The sequence below is a fragment of the Amphiprion ocellaris genome, chromosome 6 (assembly GCF_022539595.1).
Source record: "Amphiprion ocellaris isolate individual 3 ecotype Okinawa chromosome 6, ASM2253959v1, whole genome shotgun sequence".
Lineage (NCBI taxonomy): Eukaryota > Metazoa > Chordata > Actinopteri > Pomacentridae > Amphiprion > Amphiprion ocellaris.
In genome coordinates this window covers 36,569,516-36,587,821 of record NC_072771.1, presented here as the reverse complement: position 1 = coordinate 36,587,821, position 18,306 = coordinate 36,569,516, and the positions used below count along the sequence as shown (strand labels likewise).

Sequence of the window (18,306 nt, the reverse complement as noted above, 5' to 3'; positions counted from 1 at the left end):
ATTTCAGTGTCAAATCTCCAAATGAATAAAATGTACCTAAAACACTGAATATTTCTGGTTCTTACTCTTCTCCTGGTTCAATCGTGTATAAAAATGGAACTTCAACTTCAGATGATTTGAAGTTAGAAATTCTTAATCGCTGAGTTTAGAATTCTGTTGCATGTGCTGCAAACGGAAGCAAAAGATCACACTTTGTGGAAAGATGATAAAACATTTAGCAGTTTAGACAAGTTCTTTTGGATTCTGGGTGAATTTTAAATAAATTCAGCAACTATGGGATTGAGCTATGATATGCTCTTCTGACAGGTTTGGTCTCTGGAGCAGCAGTGGCATAAATACACTTTTTGATTTCTTGTAGAGAGACAAATGAGATGATTAATACTGTCCTCATGTGTGTCTGTGCAATAGGAATCTGGGACAAGAAGACAATTAGCTTAGCTTAGCATAGCATAGAAATTGTTGTGTCTTTGACATGTTGTAATGTGCTCTTACATCTTTGATTTTCTCATTTAACTGTTGGCAAGAAAGCAAATTTTACAAGTTATGGCACTATACTTTCACATAACTAGAAGGTCCTTCACAGTATAATTACAAATTGTATACTACTAAGGCAGATAAAATAATGGTAATGCTTCAAAAACAACTTTTTTTGGACATATATCTCAGTAAAGCAACAAAGAATGTCATTATAGTGTCAAGAGGTGATGTCCACTAATAGTCTGGTGACTAAAGAGAGCAAATAAGGGTGGCTAAGGATTATTCATTATTTGATTAATTGGCATTAATATTTCTACCAATTGAAATATAGTGACCTGTAGGACAAAAGAGAAAGGGCGTGCAGGTCTAAAAATGTAGTACCAGGAGTTCTAATTTGTAAAAAGAGGACATTGTGGACTTTAGCTAGTAAAGTGCTACCATGAGAAGTCTACTGTAACATTTAATGACTACTGGTCAAAGCTTTTGGTTTGCAGCCGAGCTGACGTTCACTACAACAGCGTCAAAGTAGTCCAGTGGCTGATTGATGTCACCGTTAAAGCAGCCCAAGTCAACACAATGACATTAGGATATGAAATGATGTGCATCAAGTTCATTTTGTGGTTTTTATCAGTAAGGGTGCCAATCAGCAATTAAAAATGTTTATCCTTAGAGCAAATATAAATTAAATCCCTGGCTCAAAGTAAGTTTTTCCCTTTAAGAGGCTTTTTCACTGAGTTAGTGAGGCATAGACAGCAGAAATTTCTACACGGATGAGCTCTCTTTATTTTCTTTAAATCCCTGAAAAGGAAGTGCAACATATTCCTGTTTTCTTAGAACATCTCAGTGAAGCTACATCTTCCTCTTCCTCTGCTTATCAGTCAGCTGAGGCTATTAGAACCCAAGTGAGAACGGCAAACTCCTGACTCAGCAAAAAGTAATCCCTGCCATGGAATGGGACAATCACGCCACCGAGAGACAAAGAGATGGACAGAGAGAGAGAGAGAGAGAGCACTGTAACACCAACTGCCAGCTGTGCAAGCAAGCTCAGCCAGCCCATTGTGTTATAATACCCCTCTCACTTCCTGTTGACCCTTCACCTTCCTCAGCTCGTTGTTTCCTGCAGGTAGTGCATGTCAACCCTCCGAACCACCAAGCAGTTTCTGTGTTTTTTGCTCTTATTACATTTTGACTCACTGTGGGCTCAAGAATGAGTCCTTCACCTCTATAGAAGCAACACAGCTATGGCTGAAAGTAGACAGACATTAAAATTGTATTTTGTGCAGTTTAACAAAGTTATAGTGCCACAAAAGGAAAGAAAAACTTAGATTTCTTTGATAAATATTGGAGGAAAAAAATGGAATCAGCATATACAGCATTTTTCCAGATGTCGCCAGGTGTTACCAATACTGTAAAAAATGTGACTCAACAGGCTAAACATATTTTACCACTCATATATTTTTAAATTCGTCAGTCCAATTCACGGGAAAGATCCCTGAATTGTTTTAAGTGACTGTCAGTTGCAACTGAGCCAGTCATGGATTCTCAATTGTACTGAAGAATGCAGAATTTTATTTTATCTTTTATAGAATCTGGTTGATGCAAACCATATATTTTTGGCATTTTTTTTTAACGAGACCTGCAGAATAAAGTAAAATATATCTTGAATTTGGTAATGTTTCTCAATAGAACAGCACATTTTTTTCTGTTTTTGCTGTTTCTGGCTTTGCTAAACAGTGTCATTGTGGACATTTTAAAATAGATAACATGCCTTTTAAATTTGCTGAGGATTCTGAGGTTCAGAAAATCAAGCAGCTGTCTTACAAGTGAGAATGATCAAAGTGTGAAGCTTTACCACATGTGCTGTTTTTAGGACAGTGAAGCCCTGACACTACACATGCAACACGCTGTCAAACAACCTGATGGAAATCTATGTGCAAAACAAGTTTGCGTATTTGGTTTCCTGTTAGTGAAGCACAGAGTGCACAGATAATATCCCTCACCAAAGCATCAATATGCAAGAAACTATTCACAAACACACTTGAAAACCATATTCCAACATTGTTTTTACTATAGTTATGCAAGCCGCCTCATCACTTTCACAGTCTCAGGAAAGCTGCAATTACCTACAATCAGAACACCTTATTAAATCCAGAGGGAGAGAGCATTGATATCTATTGTTGCAGACATGCAAAACATGTCTACTTATTTTTCTTCAATTAATCTGCTCAAAAAAATCAAAAATGTTTAGGCAGATTGAAGAGGTGTGTATATTAAAAGGGGGTAGATGCATTTTCAGACACCTGGAAGGCATCGACAGGGAGGATCAAAGTAGAGGTCTTCCCTTCAAGGCATGAAGTGGGTTTCAACACTCATGTTGCATTGCCTCCAAAAAAGAATCACTAAGGAAGAAGTGATAATCAACAACCCTTATTCTCACATAAAATTAAATCTGCAAAAATTATGATAATTAGATGTTATACACCTTCCTGGACATTTCATAGACTCAGGGAATAGTAGACTAATGGTTGTGACGCACTCTAACAGTGATACTTAGTCTCTGTGTGATCACTTGTAGACAAAATAAACTCCTTCTACTGTAAGAACACGAAGAGGAGAGGACGGAAAACAACCCAAACAGACGAGGAAGTAACAGGTAGCGAGGGAGCGGTCAAGTGGGGAAGATGAAAACTAAACACACAAGGGTCTGGACTTTGATCCAGCTGCACAGAACAACGGGTGGTACCAACGGTTAGACAGCGAGGGTTTGTGGTGGTGGGGTGTCTGCAACTGATGCTCCAGCTGAGGAAACATGATAAGAACATGGAGAAAGCTGGTGCTGGAGTGTGAGGAATGAGCCTCGAGCTACCTCAGCCCCATCATCACAGGAAGTTGCCTGCTACCTTTCACAGGCTTCTGTTTACTCAGAACAATCATTGAGGGTTTTTTTCTTGAAATCCCTGCTAGAGGGGAGTTAGTGGAGCAGGAACCCCAACCTTGACAGATCACTGAAGCAGACAAGTGGAAAACTCCCAACTGGGTTTCTGGCTCAGCTGAGGCTTTGTTCCAACCCCTGATTCTTGTTAGTTAGCCGCTGAGGAGAAGAAAGGAGGACTGTGTAGAGTGTGCAGGCCTGCATCCACAATACAGTAAGACCGAAATATCTGGCTGATTCTGGACTTTTCACTACTACCACACCCATACAGTCTGAACAACAACCAAAGGCAATGCCAAACAACAAACTAACAGCTTGGAAGCCCATGGTGCTGATTTTTTCAGGCACTGTAAGAGGATACATTCATGTTATTTAAATGTTTAATCTATGCTATTCATGCATGGCAGACAGAACAAAGCTGACCCTAAATCATCACTTTTGAGGGCATAAAGAGCCCATATTATGCACAATTTCAAAGTCAAAGTCAGCTTTATTGTCAGTTCTTCAATATGTACATGACATACCAAGAATCGAAATTTTGTTACTCTCTCTTCGTGCAACAGTAGACATTAAATAAAGACTTAGAAAATAAGATATTAAAGGGCAAAAAAGAACAAAGGAAGCAAAATTAGAGCCGAGCAACAACTAAGAACTAAGAAAAGCAGAACTGAGTGAAATGTAAACATGACCATGAGATAAAGTGACGGATTTAGTGCAGAATACTCAATTTAAGGTTTATAATTCTATTTTGGGGTCTAATATAACATATTTTCATGTTTTAATGATCAGAAGACACATAATGTATCTCATACTGTACATTGCTGCAACACTTCTTCTCAGCTTCTGTTTGAAATGCTCCATTTTAGCTCCTGTCTCTTGAAGAGCTTTCTCCCCAAAAGTCCAGTTTGCTCTGATTGGTCAGGTCAACGACATTGGAGCTAACAATTTATCCACATGCATATTTTTAATTGACGTGTTGTTGTCCCCTAATTTAATACATGATAACAAATGTTTTTCTTCTGTAGTATCGCTATGCAATATCTGTGTTATGATGTTAGTTATTTGTATTTCCATTTTAGCTCACTGGTTAGCTACAGTTTTACACAATGGCGGCAGTAGCGACAAAGTCCAACTCAGTTAAGTGTAAAAGCTTAAAAACGACCCAAGCCTTTAGGAGTATGAGCGCATTTCAAGTTATCATAGAAGAAAAATGTGGTTTGTACACTTTGTAGAGTTTCAGTGGCATACCACAGCTTCACGGTGCCATGCACGAGCAAGTGAAGAGAGGCACTGTTTGTCACAGAAGCACTTCTCCCACTATACTGTGTTTCATTACGTTCAAATTCTCAAAAACATTGTTGTCATTTGCATTTTTTTCTGTTTCTGTTGTCAGAGAATGAAAAGAGTATGAAATAGTGACTGAAACATAGCTAATTAGAACTAAATGTTAACCAATCCGCTGCCCTGCGCTGCCAAAATCCTGATTTTATAATTGTGAAGTCATCTGACAAACTCACCATCCATATAGGTTAAAGTTAAAGTGAATTTGGCTGGATTTTCACAGAATTCGGAGCTACAACCAAAATCAGAGAGCACAATAAGAAGAAAAAGTTGATGTTTTAGCTGGTCTGTGCTTGTAAAATACCCAAAATGTCCACGTGTTGAATATACTGACTTAACATTTTTGCTTTGCTGGAGGATTTATAGACACTTAGATTTTAACAGAAGACAGACCTTTGTCCTGTGTTTCCAGTTTATCTCCACAATTTTGCACCTAATATGTAAAAATTTGTTTTACATTTCCATTTGTGCTGTACCATACCGCATGTCAAAAATAAAACAACTTGAATCAAAGTGTTATTTAGCTTCTTTGGAGCAAAATTTATCTTTTCGATAACTCAATGAATCTGTAAAATAGCTGACAGATTAAATGTTCGAAAAGCAGTCATTAGTGGAAGCCCTGCTCAGGGTTAAGATGAGAGAAACAGTCCAAGTAGCTCTAGGAAGGAAATAACCGCAAACTATGAGGGAGCTGCTCATTCTTTGTTGTGCTTATATGTTACATTTTGACGTAGATAAGTAACAGGAATCCTCAAACAAGGTGCTTCAGGCAGGTGTGGAGCAGTAACTTTGGTGGGAGTGACTATACCACTTAAGGTTTTGTTAGTTCGTAGACCTTTAACATGCACAAAAAAGTGTTACACTAAGAACCAAAAATGCATTATATGGGCTCTTTAAGTTGCTCATTATATGCTGACCACCACAGATTAACAGTGTAGTCGATGGTAGACATGCTAAACTCCATCGCATGTAAGTTCAGATCTCGAGACACTTCTAGAGATACTTTAATCCTCTGGACAATAGACCTAGTAAGTATAGTAGATGCTGAAGGAAAATCTACCATCAAACAATCTGCAGAAGTGATCACCTCCTTAAAATTCTGCTCAGAGCTGCTTTCAAACCACTTGGCGCGAGGATTTGTTCTCTAATGAATAGCAGAGGCCTGACAGAGAGAGATGGCTCAAACCATCCGGGCCAATCAGGCTTTTTTTTTTTTTTAACTCCCCGATTGTTCTGAGTTGCCGTGAACTCAGTCTTCTCCACCACTCCCAATTCTATATTACCTATAGTTTGACTGAAGGGAAGGGGAAGAAAAACAACAAAAACAAACTCTAGCTACAGAAAAAGAACAGGAAAAGCAAGGCAAAACACAACCACAATATGATGACACAACTTCAAAGCACGACCAACAACACACTAAAAACAGCCTACCAAGGAAGTGAGGCCTACTTTGAAGGGCTTTTTTTCAGATTTTCAGACAATCAGTGCATCAGCGAGTCTCTGCAAATGCAAATGTTGGCTCATACCTTTACAATCTGATTTGATTAACCTGTCGCAATGCACCTTCCTGACACAGTGACCTCACATTTGTGTGTCATTCAAAGAGACTGGTTATTTAGTTTGCACAGTTCAGTAATTTATACTCTGGTGCAAGTCATCGTGACACAGTATGTCTGGTATGGACATGTCAAAACCTACTTATTGCACAATACACTGAGCAGAATGATGGAGGCAGCCAGGTTTGAACAGAAAAGAAGCATTTGACAGGTGAATTAACTCTAATTTCTCTTTCAGGTGTCAAGAAATAGACATAAAATCATCTGCAGAGGTGATCCACTCAGCTCTGCTGCCTTTAAAATGGATTATTAGGGGTTTTCTGTTCCAAAGCATCAAGGACAGTGTGATATCCTGGCTTTACACATGACATAGGGTGTTGATAGAGAGACCCTTCACCGACATTATTTCTGCTCATTATTTAATACGAGAGCAGTAGCTGAGCCGCTGCCTGGCCTACATCCCGGTGGCTTGAAGACAGATGTTGAGCTCTTCTTCTAGCTAATGCATATGTGGGGCAAAGCCAGAGCAATAAACAATTACATAACAATGAGAGGATATCCAGGGATTAAATGAATACTGGCAGTAATGCCAACGGGAGACAACTTGGCAAACTGGATGCTGGTTTTTGCCTAAAGAAATTCAAATGTCAAGTTTGTGCCGGAGACAAAGGGTGCAGTCAAAATATATAAAAGAAATGCATGGTTCTTTTTTGATTTTTTGCTCAGTGGAGGTAGGAAATATTAAAATGCATGCATGCATTTTGCACAGAATCACAAAATAAATGCAGATTTATGTATCAGAAGGCACTTTGTGGCTTTAAAGCAGCAGGATTTTGTTCAAATAGGTGAAAAGCAGCTCCATGCACTGCAGTACATCCTTCATGGAGGCACAGCGGGGCATGCACAGGCAGATAGCCCCAATAAAGGCTCGGCCACCCAGTGATTGAACACTCCCTGCAGGTCATCTCCCACCGATCTGCCGATCTGCTTACCGTGTCCGGTTCCGGAGGAAGATCAGTTTAATCAGGGGGTGTGTGAAATTCACCAGCCCGTTCTTGGAAATGCTGGTGACCCGCAGCCTGTGGTCCAGGATGTGTAAGTCCATATTCCTGGTTGGCTTTGCAGCGTCTCTCCACTGTTTGTTCCTACAGCGGAGACAGAGAGAGGGAGAAAGAGAAAAACGCCTCCTTCAGCTGAGCGATCTCATTCAAGTGTTAAATGTAGGCCCCGCTGCCGAGCGTTTACCGACGACCGACAGCTCCACGTCCCGCTGTGATCGTCTCACAAGACGAAAAAAAACATCCGACGCAATCCGATTCCAGCCCCGCTGAACTACTGTATATTCAAATAACAGGGACAGCCCCGACACGACACGCCCCCTCCTCTTAAAGTCGCAGCCTCCCTGTTGAATGGCTCCACATGGAGGGACGTGGTCAAGGTAAAAAAGCGAGAGCAGGCTGGGGACTTCCGGTTGTTTTCAAAAATAAAAGCATGCAATCCAAACAAAAATTGCAATGGGCCGTTCCACCTCAAATCATCAGAAGTCTTTGAAGATTTTTAAATAATAAACTACATAGGTTTAAACTGGCATCGGTTTAATTTAGATGAACATACAAAGTACCAAAGTGTCACCCCATTGCTTAGATGGCTTCACTGGCTTCCAGTTTCTGTCCGCATGAAATTCAGTGATACAACCACCACGATAGATAGATAGATAGACAGACAGACAGACAGACAGACAGACAGACAGACAGACAGACAGACAGATAGATATTTTATTAGACTTAAAAAACTCTGACACGGATGGAGCTGGTGAAGTGGCCGGCAATCGCGTCAGCGCCGGAAGATAAAGATACTGATCAACAGGGCTGGTCAATATCTAGATTCTTCTCCTCTGTGGTTCCCTGGTGGGGGAACGAGTTACCAAACTCAGTTCAATCTGCAGAGTCTCTCTCAGACTTTATAAAAAGACTTCAAGAAGAGACTTGCAGCACTTGAGACTGCAAAAAAACAAAAAATTATTACATCTGCACTGCCTGCAGACACCACAGTTCTATTGTCACACCTGAACTTGTTCTATGGCTCTTATCCAGGTTGTTTTCTCCTGACTAGATCATTGCTTGTGTTGTATCTACTCTCAGATGTAAATTGCTTGGGATAAAAGCATCCGTTCAATGAAATTGTAGAAAAGTACCTTTTGAGAATTTTAAGAAAATACCCATTGACCCACTTTGAGCACATATTTTCCACACATTGATGTTTGAGGCCATGTTTAGATGACAATATCTCAGGAATTATTATAGATAAAAGCCTCAAATTTCAAAACAACGCCATAATAGCTTTATATTACTAATGTATCTCAACAAACTGGAATATCATGAAAAGTTGTAACTTAGATTGGACCAGAGACTGAGTCAAGTTTAGCGTCTGCCGTCTATCATTAACCTCACTAACGCTTATGCAGTTGAGTGGAAAAAATCATACAGCCATGTGTCAAAGTCTTGTGGATATTTTCCCCAGAAGCAAGAGATTATCGAACATAGATATAAAATTCAACACATACTGCAGCATGTAGGCCAAAACACTGCTTCTGGAACATAATCCAAATCTGCACGAGCAGATAAAGATAAAAGATTTGTTAAATATTAATGTTTCACTGACAGTCACTGATTATATAAGCATAACTCAACTTCTGTCTTCAAATGTCAATTGAAAATTTTGCATTAACCACAAGACTGCTAGTCAACTTTTATTTTGAAAATGCTGCCCACTTCACAGTAGAAGTCACATTTGCTGCTGGCAGGCTCTTAACACATCCTACTGTAAATTTTAGTCAGCAGAACAGATGAGGTAGTCTGACAACATTTATTTTATTAAACACCTGTTGTACAGTCATTGTTGTGAAGCTCAGCATGATTTCATTCAGTATGATTCATAAATAGTCCTAAAAATCTGGGTGGGGATTAGTCCTTCACTATGAAAAACTGTTGCAAATCAATTACAATAAGTTATGATAAAAACAAAAAGCAGCAAACATACGGCACCTCATTCTGCTTAATCACAATGTAAAATCACTTTGTGGCATGATAATTGCACAGCATAAGTTTGTATTTCATCAAGTTATTCTATTTTTCCATATATTTATCCTAAACTTCTGGAAATCTGCGCATTTCACTGCATCATTACATTTCATGACTCACTGGCTGCTGCACAAATACGAAGTCAGCAATCTTGTTTCAACATTTAACGTAACACAGATCATCCTGCAGATTAAAAAAACTAAATCCAGAATCAGTAAGAATAGCTAGATCAGTGAGTTGCAGTCATTGAGCTGCTTGCAGTTTCAGCCGCCGTCTCACTGTAAAGGTGAACTCTTGGTGGGAATCATTATTCTAGACTCCATACTCCTGATCAAAGGCACTGAAGAAAGAGAGACAGAAACATGTTACAAACTCAGCTTTGTTAAAACAACATGGACAAAGTGGAAATTACCATTTTAAGCCACTGTAGAATTCTTAAATTACTATTTTACCCTGTTATGATATAATTTGTAAATATCTCTCTGAGAAAGAAGCAGGAAGTGAGTATTATTTCAGTTGGACATATGTCAGGGTTAAATTAATTGATGCATTTCCTGTTTTCAATAAGCTTACCATGTTTTACAATCCCTGATGAAATACTTTTACACTGTTGAAACATTTCTGGTTATAGTTCTGTCTTTTGCAGAACAAACACTGTGAAACTTTTTGCAATTTTAATAAAGCAAAGCCTGAAAGACAACTGATAAAGATAAATATCTTGAATTTTCGCAAGGGGATGAATAAGGTATCTATCTATCTATCTATCTATCTATCTATCTATCTATCTATCTATCTATCTATCTATCTATCTATCTATCTATCTATCTATCTATCTATCTATCTATCTATCTATCTATCTATCTATCTATCTATCTATCTAACTGTCTTCTTGAAAAAAACTAACATATTGTTATGCTTACCTGCTCTCTGCTGCTACAAACTGCTCTCACTGAACTTATTACTTTTGGCTGTCTTCACTTCCTAAGATTTCACCTGTAGGGTCTGTTCCCTACAACACCTGAAGGAAATATGAATTAATCTGTCCCTACACTCTCGGATTTGCTTTATTTATTTCACGAGAGCAATAAACTTCATGTTTAAATATACAAGTTATGGTACATTATCACCAATAAAAACATGAATGCTGTTGTTTCTACTATAAACATTTTGGCAGAAATACACTAAAAACTGTTTAAAGAAATATTTTCATAATTAAGTCCACCACTGATTCTCAACTTCAGAGACTAATTTGAAAAGCAAGAGATCTGTGATAAACTATCATCTCTTGCACTACCACAAAAAACATTGTACCGCACGTTGCAAAGTTGCATATGAAAGTCATTTCATGAGGCATAAAGTAGCTTTGGCTCAGTGTCAGATTTTTTATTGGGAATATCTGTGTGGGCAGAGCCCTGCTGTCTTACCTGTATAAAACACATTTGCATCCCAACCCTCCTTCAGCCAGGCAGAGTTTCTGGTCTCCTCTCGGGACTGGAGGCTTTCATAGGCTATAAAAAACGCACACAGTAAATTATGCGAGTCTAATAAAACATCCTGCATCACTGTGGATTCAAAAATAATCTCATGGATTTGGTTAATCTAAGTAAGAACAACAAAAGAAATTAAACATCATGATTTTAACCTCTTTTTTTTATTTACTATTATACTTGTTTTCCTACTTATTAGTTATATTTAATATATTTGTGATTAAATTCAGGCATCTACATTTTAACAGGTAGAGCTGGTCACAAGACAAACTTATTAATATGTATATTTGGAGTGGGTGCATCTTTTATGACACCAAAGCCAGTTATTCTGCCCTGCGTGTATCACACAGTCCAGACAACAAGTAGTGGCCAGTGAGACACTTTTTCAGTTTTCTGTGCTCTGTGCTCATGCAGTTTTAATTTGAAATAAAACAACTGACCTTACAATGAAGTCCCTGCTTCAAACATTAAATTTTTTGTCAAAGAATAACTTTTTAAAACAATGCGCACATGGCAAGAGGTCAAAAGCTAATTGACAATTAGTTAATAAATGTTTCTTGGCCAGCTGTGTGTTATTTCAATGTTAACTCCAGCACAAATGAGCTCACACATCGCTCAGAGTTGGTTAAAAGTTGCCATTTTGATTATTTGGTCAATAACTGCAAGGTTTTTAATACACAAGGGAATTTTTTGAAGGTTTTATCAAACCCTAAAAGAAAATCACCACCAAAATGGTAAGAGCTAAGAATAAAAACAACATTTCAATGTTTTTAATCTATTATATTAATTAGGGTTTCATTTACTGAAGCACAAAATATAATTTTGTTCATCAAATGATCAGAAATAACAGGAAAACACATAGTTTCCTGTCATATAAGGTAACACAGACTCACTGAATTTACTGTACGCACACCGATCATGTTTACTGTTGTGGGTAAGTCACACCCCAAAGGCCAATTCTGAGTCAGGAAAAATTCTGAGTAGACTCAATATGTTGTCTGTCAATAAAAAAAAAAATGCAAATAAGGAGGAAACTAATGAGACTGAAATATATGCTAAAAAAATGTTGGTTTGCCAAAATCTGTATTTGGGTTTGTTTTATGAAAGGAGGTGCACACAGGATGATTAAAAAAACAACAAAGAGCATGCTGGTCTAAGGAACACAAGCATTCAATATCGCTGGGAAAAGTTTGGGTATCAAAACAGATTTTTAAAAATAAGATTATATTCAACATTGCAAAAGTAACTTCAAAAACTCTATGTAAAAATGCATCTTAAAAGAACATTTCCTATTTCAGTGACAGAAGCATTGCACAAATATTGACCAAACTGTCAAAAACGAATACTGTTTAATTAGGTTAACCCTCACATTGTGATTTCATTGGCACCGCCAGATTCTTCCTTGTCTGCACCACAGAAAACCTACACAGGAATTAGCCCGACTCTTAAACCCTTTGACCCGGGTAAACCGCAGAAACCAAAAGCCACATTGCAGTTCAAAAAAACATACAAAAACAAACTGGTAGAACACGAAGTTTTAAGGACTGGAAAAACAAACGTTAAAAGTTATGGAGAAAAGAACATGTTCAGAAAAAAAGAAAAACCCATTGACACAGAGCTCCACCCCCTCTGTCAAATGTGGTGATGTTTTTTTCATGGCTTGGGCATGTTTTTCTACCACTGGAGCTGTCACACTGGAATTTATTGATGATTTCACTGAAGCAAAACTCACCGGATGACATTTCATCATTCAGCAGAATAACAACAGCCACAGCTGCCAAAGAGCTTTTCAGACTGGCCAATGCATTCTACTTGTTAAGACTTGTTCACCTCCCAAAACCCCAAGGAACACCTTTTATTTCTGTACACTGCGTATGTATTACTCACCCCACAAGTGATGAACAACATACAGATCACCAATCTGTGAGAAGAATCCGCCTACTGCCTCGTTGTTTTCCTGTCTGTATTTGATTGCCCTTGCCCTGTTGTAAAACATGTTACTTTTTTAGGACCTCTGGAACATCTCTAGTGCTCAGTGCTCACAGGCTACTGATACGATTGAGATAATAAACAAATTAAACTTTCCTTACCAGTGGTTGCCCCATTCAATCATGGTTCCAGGCTGCAACACATGTGGTAGAACATTAACATGGTTTAAAAGTAAAAAGTAACACCACATCATACTTTCAGCTATTTCAAATACACTTGATGCAAACTAAACAGTGAAAGCGCTATTTATGTATTATTGATAGCTTGTTTATTTTAAACAGAGCAGGGAAATCTGTCACATGAGCTCGTATGCAGGCAATACTTGAGCATTGGTTCCGCACAGATTATTTAGTGAACAAGTTACTCCTCGGTTCAATTAGTCAGTTAAAAATTACTGTTAATTAAACATAGTAGGGCAAAAAGTGAAAATAGTATGATTATTCCAGAGACAATAAGACAACTACTTGGCTTTAAGGTGCACTGCAGTGACTTTTTTACTGAAAATGCAGTCGAGTGCATCAGTGGCAGATTCTGACAAGCGATGAGAGAAGAATTGCATTATTTTCTCAAGACATATGGCAGCTTAAAAGATATGCAAACACAAACGTTTTGGTTATGAAACAGCATTACTCAACATGTACTGATAGTTATACTGCCAAACTGGCAAGGTTGAGTTTGAAGCATTACAGCAACAGGCTCCAAAAATTGTGTTTTGTTTAAAAGCAAACATGGAATCCAACCATTTAATGCCAATTTTATGAATATTACCTATCCTAAATGTTCAGTATAGAGTATGATTCCCATGTGGAAGCTGCCGTGGTACACAAAATGCTATACAATGTATGCAATTTTGCAGGCAAGATCTTCTGTGGTGAAAAGCAAACTGCAATGCCTAAATGATGTGTTAAGTCTCTCACAAGTGTAATAGAATTTCTAGATTACTGTTGAAATACACATATATGATGCAATATAAATACATAAAATATATGTGTTTACCTTGAGGGAATAGCTGCGCATTTCATACATGTTTGGCCCTTGTCTTGGCAGTGGTTCATTCCAGAAACTGAATTCCAGGAGAAGCTGGTTTCGCCTGGAAATCAACATTTTTGCCCTCTCTTTCCGAAACTCTAAATACTCCTAAAAAGAGATTTAAAAAAACATTTAAAAGATGCATATGAAGAGCTATATTATATGTTCCATTCAAGCTGCTTGAGTGTGAACTAAAAAAAAAAATCTTTCAGCATTGAATGTCCTATTCCACAGTTTCTTTTTCACAAGTAGAAGAGTGTCCCAACATTTTTTTTAAAAAAGTAAAAGAAACAGCACATTAACATATGGAAAACGGCTCATTTTAATGCCATTTGCTGCATTTATACCTTTTCAATAGCAAGATAAACTAAATGCACAAATTGCCCAGATGTGCACAAGGTTTTATCTGTATATGACAAAGAAAAAGACTGAGAAACAGCTTGCAGCAAACCTTGTTAGTTTTCAACTTCTGCAGGCATTCAGTCAAAGCTGGGTATCCTCCTGTGTATCGCCACAGATGCACTGCAAAAAACAAACAGCAGGTGTCACTGCAGCACTATAAAACAACTGATGCCACCCACACAACCAAGAAATACTGAATACATCACCCTGTAGTCACTTTTTTGTTGTCACTGGATGCTCTTAATGTATACTATACACTGTAAATTATCATATGTAGAAGGGGAGGTGTTGGTGGTGAGTGACTGTGTGTGCCTACAGGTCTCTGTGATGCTCTGCCAAAGAATTAATAGTCAAACTGCAGTCACTCACAATAAACAGTTATGATCTAGCGTTTATGAGGCTGTAAAACACATAAATCATTCCAATCCTCTGTACACAGCAATTGTGATCAATCAAAGGTGACACTCTTTATCAGTGTTCTGTGATATTTTTTTATTCACTGTTTGCTTACCTGCTTGATCCTGTTCTCCATACCAGGTATTCCAGCTTCCTACTACTTCACATGGGTAGTCCTTGTCCTGATGGAGCCTGTTTTGCACCTCAGCCCTAAAGCACAAATAAAAAAATAAATACAAACACACACAGTTTTTGTAAATGTGCACACAGTTATGATATAGTGTCACTTCACTATAATAACCAACTAGAGGGCATTCAGGCAGCAAAAAGGATAAAAATAAAAGTCCATCATAAAAAATCCATCCACCTTGGCATTATAGTTTCCTCAATTAACCTTATAATTCTGAAATACCATTCCATTGTTAATGGGCAAAACTCTAAACTTCTATCATTGTGAAAATCTAATTATCTGGTCCTTGTCTCAAAGATTATCTGCCGTCATCCACCCACCAGATTATCATAGAATGTTCTGTCAATGTAGGTTTTTAAAGAATGCACAACTGGAGAAAAATACCCAATAAAACAAGAAAATCACTGAAAATATAACTTAATAAGAGGAGTTAATACAGGGAATGTTTCCACTCACTCTAGACTGTTGTATGCTTCCAGGCACTCCGGTTTGACGTTGTGGACTTTAAAAAAAATAAATAAAAAGACAGAAAGAGAGCCAGACTTATCAGAAATGGGTGTTTTTTAAAATACAAGCAACAATCAAATTTTTCAACAAAGTAATTTCACACTCCGATTCAGCAAAGATTTTATATACAAAACTGATTCGCTTGCAATAGGTTATAGGCTACGGCTGAGAGTGTTCAAATTGAAATCTCTACATGGTGTGATGTACGCCACATAAAAGATCAAAGCCCGGTGAGAATGAGAGATTTCTCTTCCAGAGACAGACACAGTTATCATGACTGACTCAAAAGAAAGCCAGGCAAATTGTTCTGATGTAAAAAAAAAAAAAAAAAAAAAAAAGACTTTATAGTCCTGATACATCATGCTATTGTAGAATAACTTGTTGCTGCCTGTATGTTGTGAATGTATAATAGTAAATAACTTTCTACATTGGAGTTCTGTGTTTGCCTCTAGTGCTACTTTCAGTTTTCTCTTAGGTCACTAAGGCCAGTGTGGAGTGAATTGAATTAACATGATTTATTTAGCTGTTTTCTGCAGAGCAAAAATGGATGAAAGTCTGTTGAGACACAAAACAGAATCCATTTCATTATAATGCGATGTAAGTGAATTACATTCACTTATGTTTGGCCATCTGCAACTCTGCACTTAAAGAAGATCAACCTTCGCTTGTGTTTAAATAAAAAGATGTTGGCCTACACTGAATTTTGTACAGGTTGCTGGTCTCCTTCTTTGACAGCAGGTTGGAGTGAGCATCTTTCCTGGCGTCGACTTTGTGCACAAATAAGGACCGGAACCAGCCTTTGTCGCTGCTCTCTGAAAACCTCCTACACACAAACAAGATGAAAGAAAGTTTCACAAAGGCTCAGAGAGAAAACATAAACCGCAGAAGTCATCGGTATAAAAAAGAAAAACTTTAAAAGGAATGAGGGGATGCATGTGACATATGGACTAAAAGATGGCCATGCTAATATCCTTTGATTTGAAAAATATGCATACTGTATGAGTGAGTGTGCCTTCACTGTAAAACTTATTTTCACCCAGTCTGGGGTAAATAAAAAAGGAACATCATTCCTTTTAAGTGCAACAATCTGAAAGGCTCATATCTATATTTGAACATTAATAACTGTCTCTGATAATGACAGAGCAGAAAACTTGAATGGATTATGTGCTTATGCTGTAGTTTTAGGAGCCATGCCAAAGAAACTAAACAAAAAGAGTGTAATAGTGCCACACGAGCAAACAGAGTGTATTTCAACTAACACTACAACCTTAATTTTTATGGCTGAAAACTGCAGAAAAAAAACAGTTACATATAGTCTTTTGAGTTTATGAGAGTAAAACCATGATAATGAAAAAAATCACCTTAAATATGTAAATAAAATCTATAAATCTGAAGGAAAATTAACTAACAAAATCTGTTAACAAAACAAGGAGGAAAAACATCAGCTGTTTCACCAGCTGTACGAAACCAGGCAATTCATATCCAGCGTTAAACAGAGCTCCCACTCTCAGCTAGACATCAAATTCAAGGACTTTCATAGCTTTTTATAAAGTCATGATTTTTAAACCTTTTTAAAGCTGCTTCAATGGCACATTAACCTCAATTTCTAGGATTTTTTTTTTTCCACAGGATGTGGAGTGTCAGTCACAGACAGCCTAGCTGTTGTATCCCCACATGGATTAGGCAGCTATACTGTGCAAATGTCAGTGAAATTTAGTACTTTCAAAGCCATCTGTTAACTCAAACACTTTCTCAGGCTCCGTTTTGTTGCTCTAAAGTCCTAAAACTTTCAAGGTCAGTGGGACATCTCTTTTAATAACCTCATGGGCCAATAGCTTTAATTGGGAGCTATAATTAAAAACGAATTTCCCATGGCACCCTCTCAAAAATAGCTATAAGCCCAAAAAAAAAATTTTGCTTTTAAACAGCTACAGCCAGCCACAGAGGAAATGCACACAGGATGGAAGCACAAACAAAGTTATCTTGGAGTATTTTTCAAGAAGTGTAGCTTCACAGGACAAAGTTCAGAGGTCCTGCAAATCATTAAAGCTGGTTTGGAAAACTGCCCCGTCTTACATAATTAAAGTATTACTAGAACATAATACTAATACACGTACACGCTGATTATTCAAGCTAATTTATTTTATAAAGAGTTACACTTGTGTGAAAAGATAAAACATACGGAGTCACACAAATAACACACAGAGCAGTATTCTTATGCTGACAGTTTAATGACTGTTAAATAGTGATAAAAGATAATGTTAGCTAACGTGTAGCAAACAGAAAGTTGTCATACTTTAGTCTAGGGGTTAAATTAAGCTAAATTTAGTTAACATATAGCTATGTAACTGCTCATTTTCGTTCAAGTTTAGGCAAACACACCCCAATATCTGTTGCTAACGGCACGTTACTCAACTCAACGGTTACTAACTGCTAAGCTAAGCTAGCAGTTAATTAAAAGAAACAGACGTTTATTACCTGCTAGCTTGATTCAGGTTGACAGAGAACCTGTACAATTTTTGTCCGTTACTCCACATAGAACTAGTCGTCGCCATGTTCCCCTGTACAATAAAAACTTCCTCTGACAGGTAAACACGCTCTGCGGGTTAATGTTTACCTGCCTGCCTGTGAGGTATTGTCGGCTAATCATGTCGACTCTGCTCGGTCATCCCGCCGGAGGTTTAAATAGGCACGTCAGGACGCAGGACACACTGATCAATATGTGCACAATCGATCAGACCTGATTAATTGAGTGACCGTAAAAAAACACTTTCCAATAAAAAAATTAAAAATAAAACAATTATTAAAATCCTTATTATATTTTATTATTATTATTATTATTATTATTATTATTATTATTATTATTATTATTAATATTATTATTATTATTATTATATTATATTATATTATATTATATTAT

General features: G+C 37.5%; 2 protein-coding genes across 2 annotated transcripts in view; both read right to left on the bottom strand.

Moving 5' to 3' along the window:
• The window catches only part of castor1 (cytosolic arginine sensor for mTORC1 subunit 1), a 29,186-nt gene extending 21,506 nt beyond the window's left edge, over positions 1-7,680 (bottom strand). Inside the window, exons 1-2 of the mRNA XM_023276264.3 lie at positions 7,552-7,680; positions 7,299-7,451 (exon numbers count right to left, since the gene is read on the bottom strand). Of these exons, the coding sequence (XP_023132032.1) occupies positions 7,299-7,411 (113 nt within the window). The 5' untranslated portion in view covers positions 7,412-7,451; positions 7,552-7,680. The remainder of the gene's footprint in view (positions 1-7,298; positions 7,452-7,551) is intronic.
• A 1,477-nt stretch (positions 7,681-9,157) lies between these two features.
• On the bottom strand, positions 9,158-18,046 carry nipsnap1 (nipsnap homolog 1 (C. elegans)). Its single transcript, XM_023276257.3, has 10 exons — positions 17,865-18,046; positions 16,082-16,209; positions 15,336-15,381; positions 14,805-14,899; positions 14,343-14,413; positions 13,859-13,999; positions 12,964-12,995; positions 12,761-12,855; positions 10,811-10,894; positions 9,158-9,726 (listed from the first exon to the last, which is right to left on the bottom strand). The coding sequence occupies exons 1-10, from the start codon at positions 17,939-17,941 to the stop codon at positions 9,662-9,664; spliced, it is 834 nt and encodes a 277-aa protein (XP_023132025.2). The 5' UTR covers positions 17,942-18,046; the 3' UTR covers positions 9,158-9,661.
• Between the last annotated feature and the right edge of the window lie 260 nt (positions 18,047-18,306).

Bases quoted from the DNA above. Each gene is read 5' to 3' on its own strand.
- nipsnap1 (XM_023276257.3), bottom strand. From the start codon at position 17,941: ATGGCGACGACTAGTTCTATGTGGAGTAACGGACAAAAATTGTACAGG. The intron at 16,210-17,864 runs GTAATAAACGTC...GTTTGTGTGTAG, and splicing joins AACCTGAATCAAGCTAGCAG to GAGGTTTTCAGAGAGCAGCG. The intron at 9,727-10,810 runs GTAAGACAGCAG...CTCTTTCTTCAG, and splicing joins TGCAAATGTGTTTTATACAG to TGCCTTTGATCAGGAGTATG.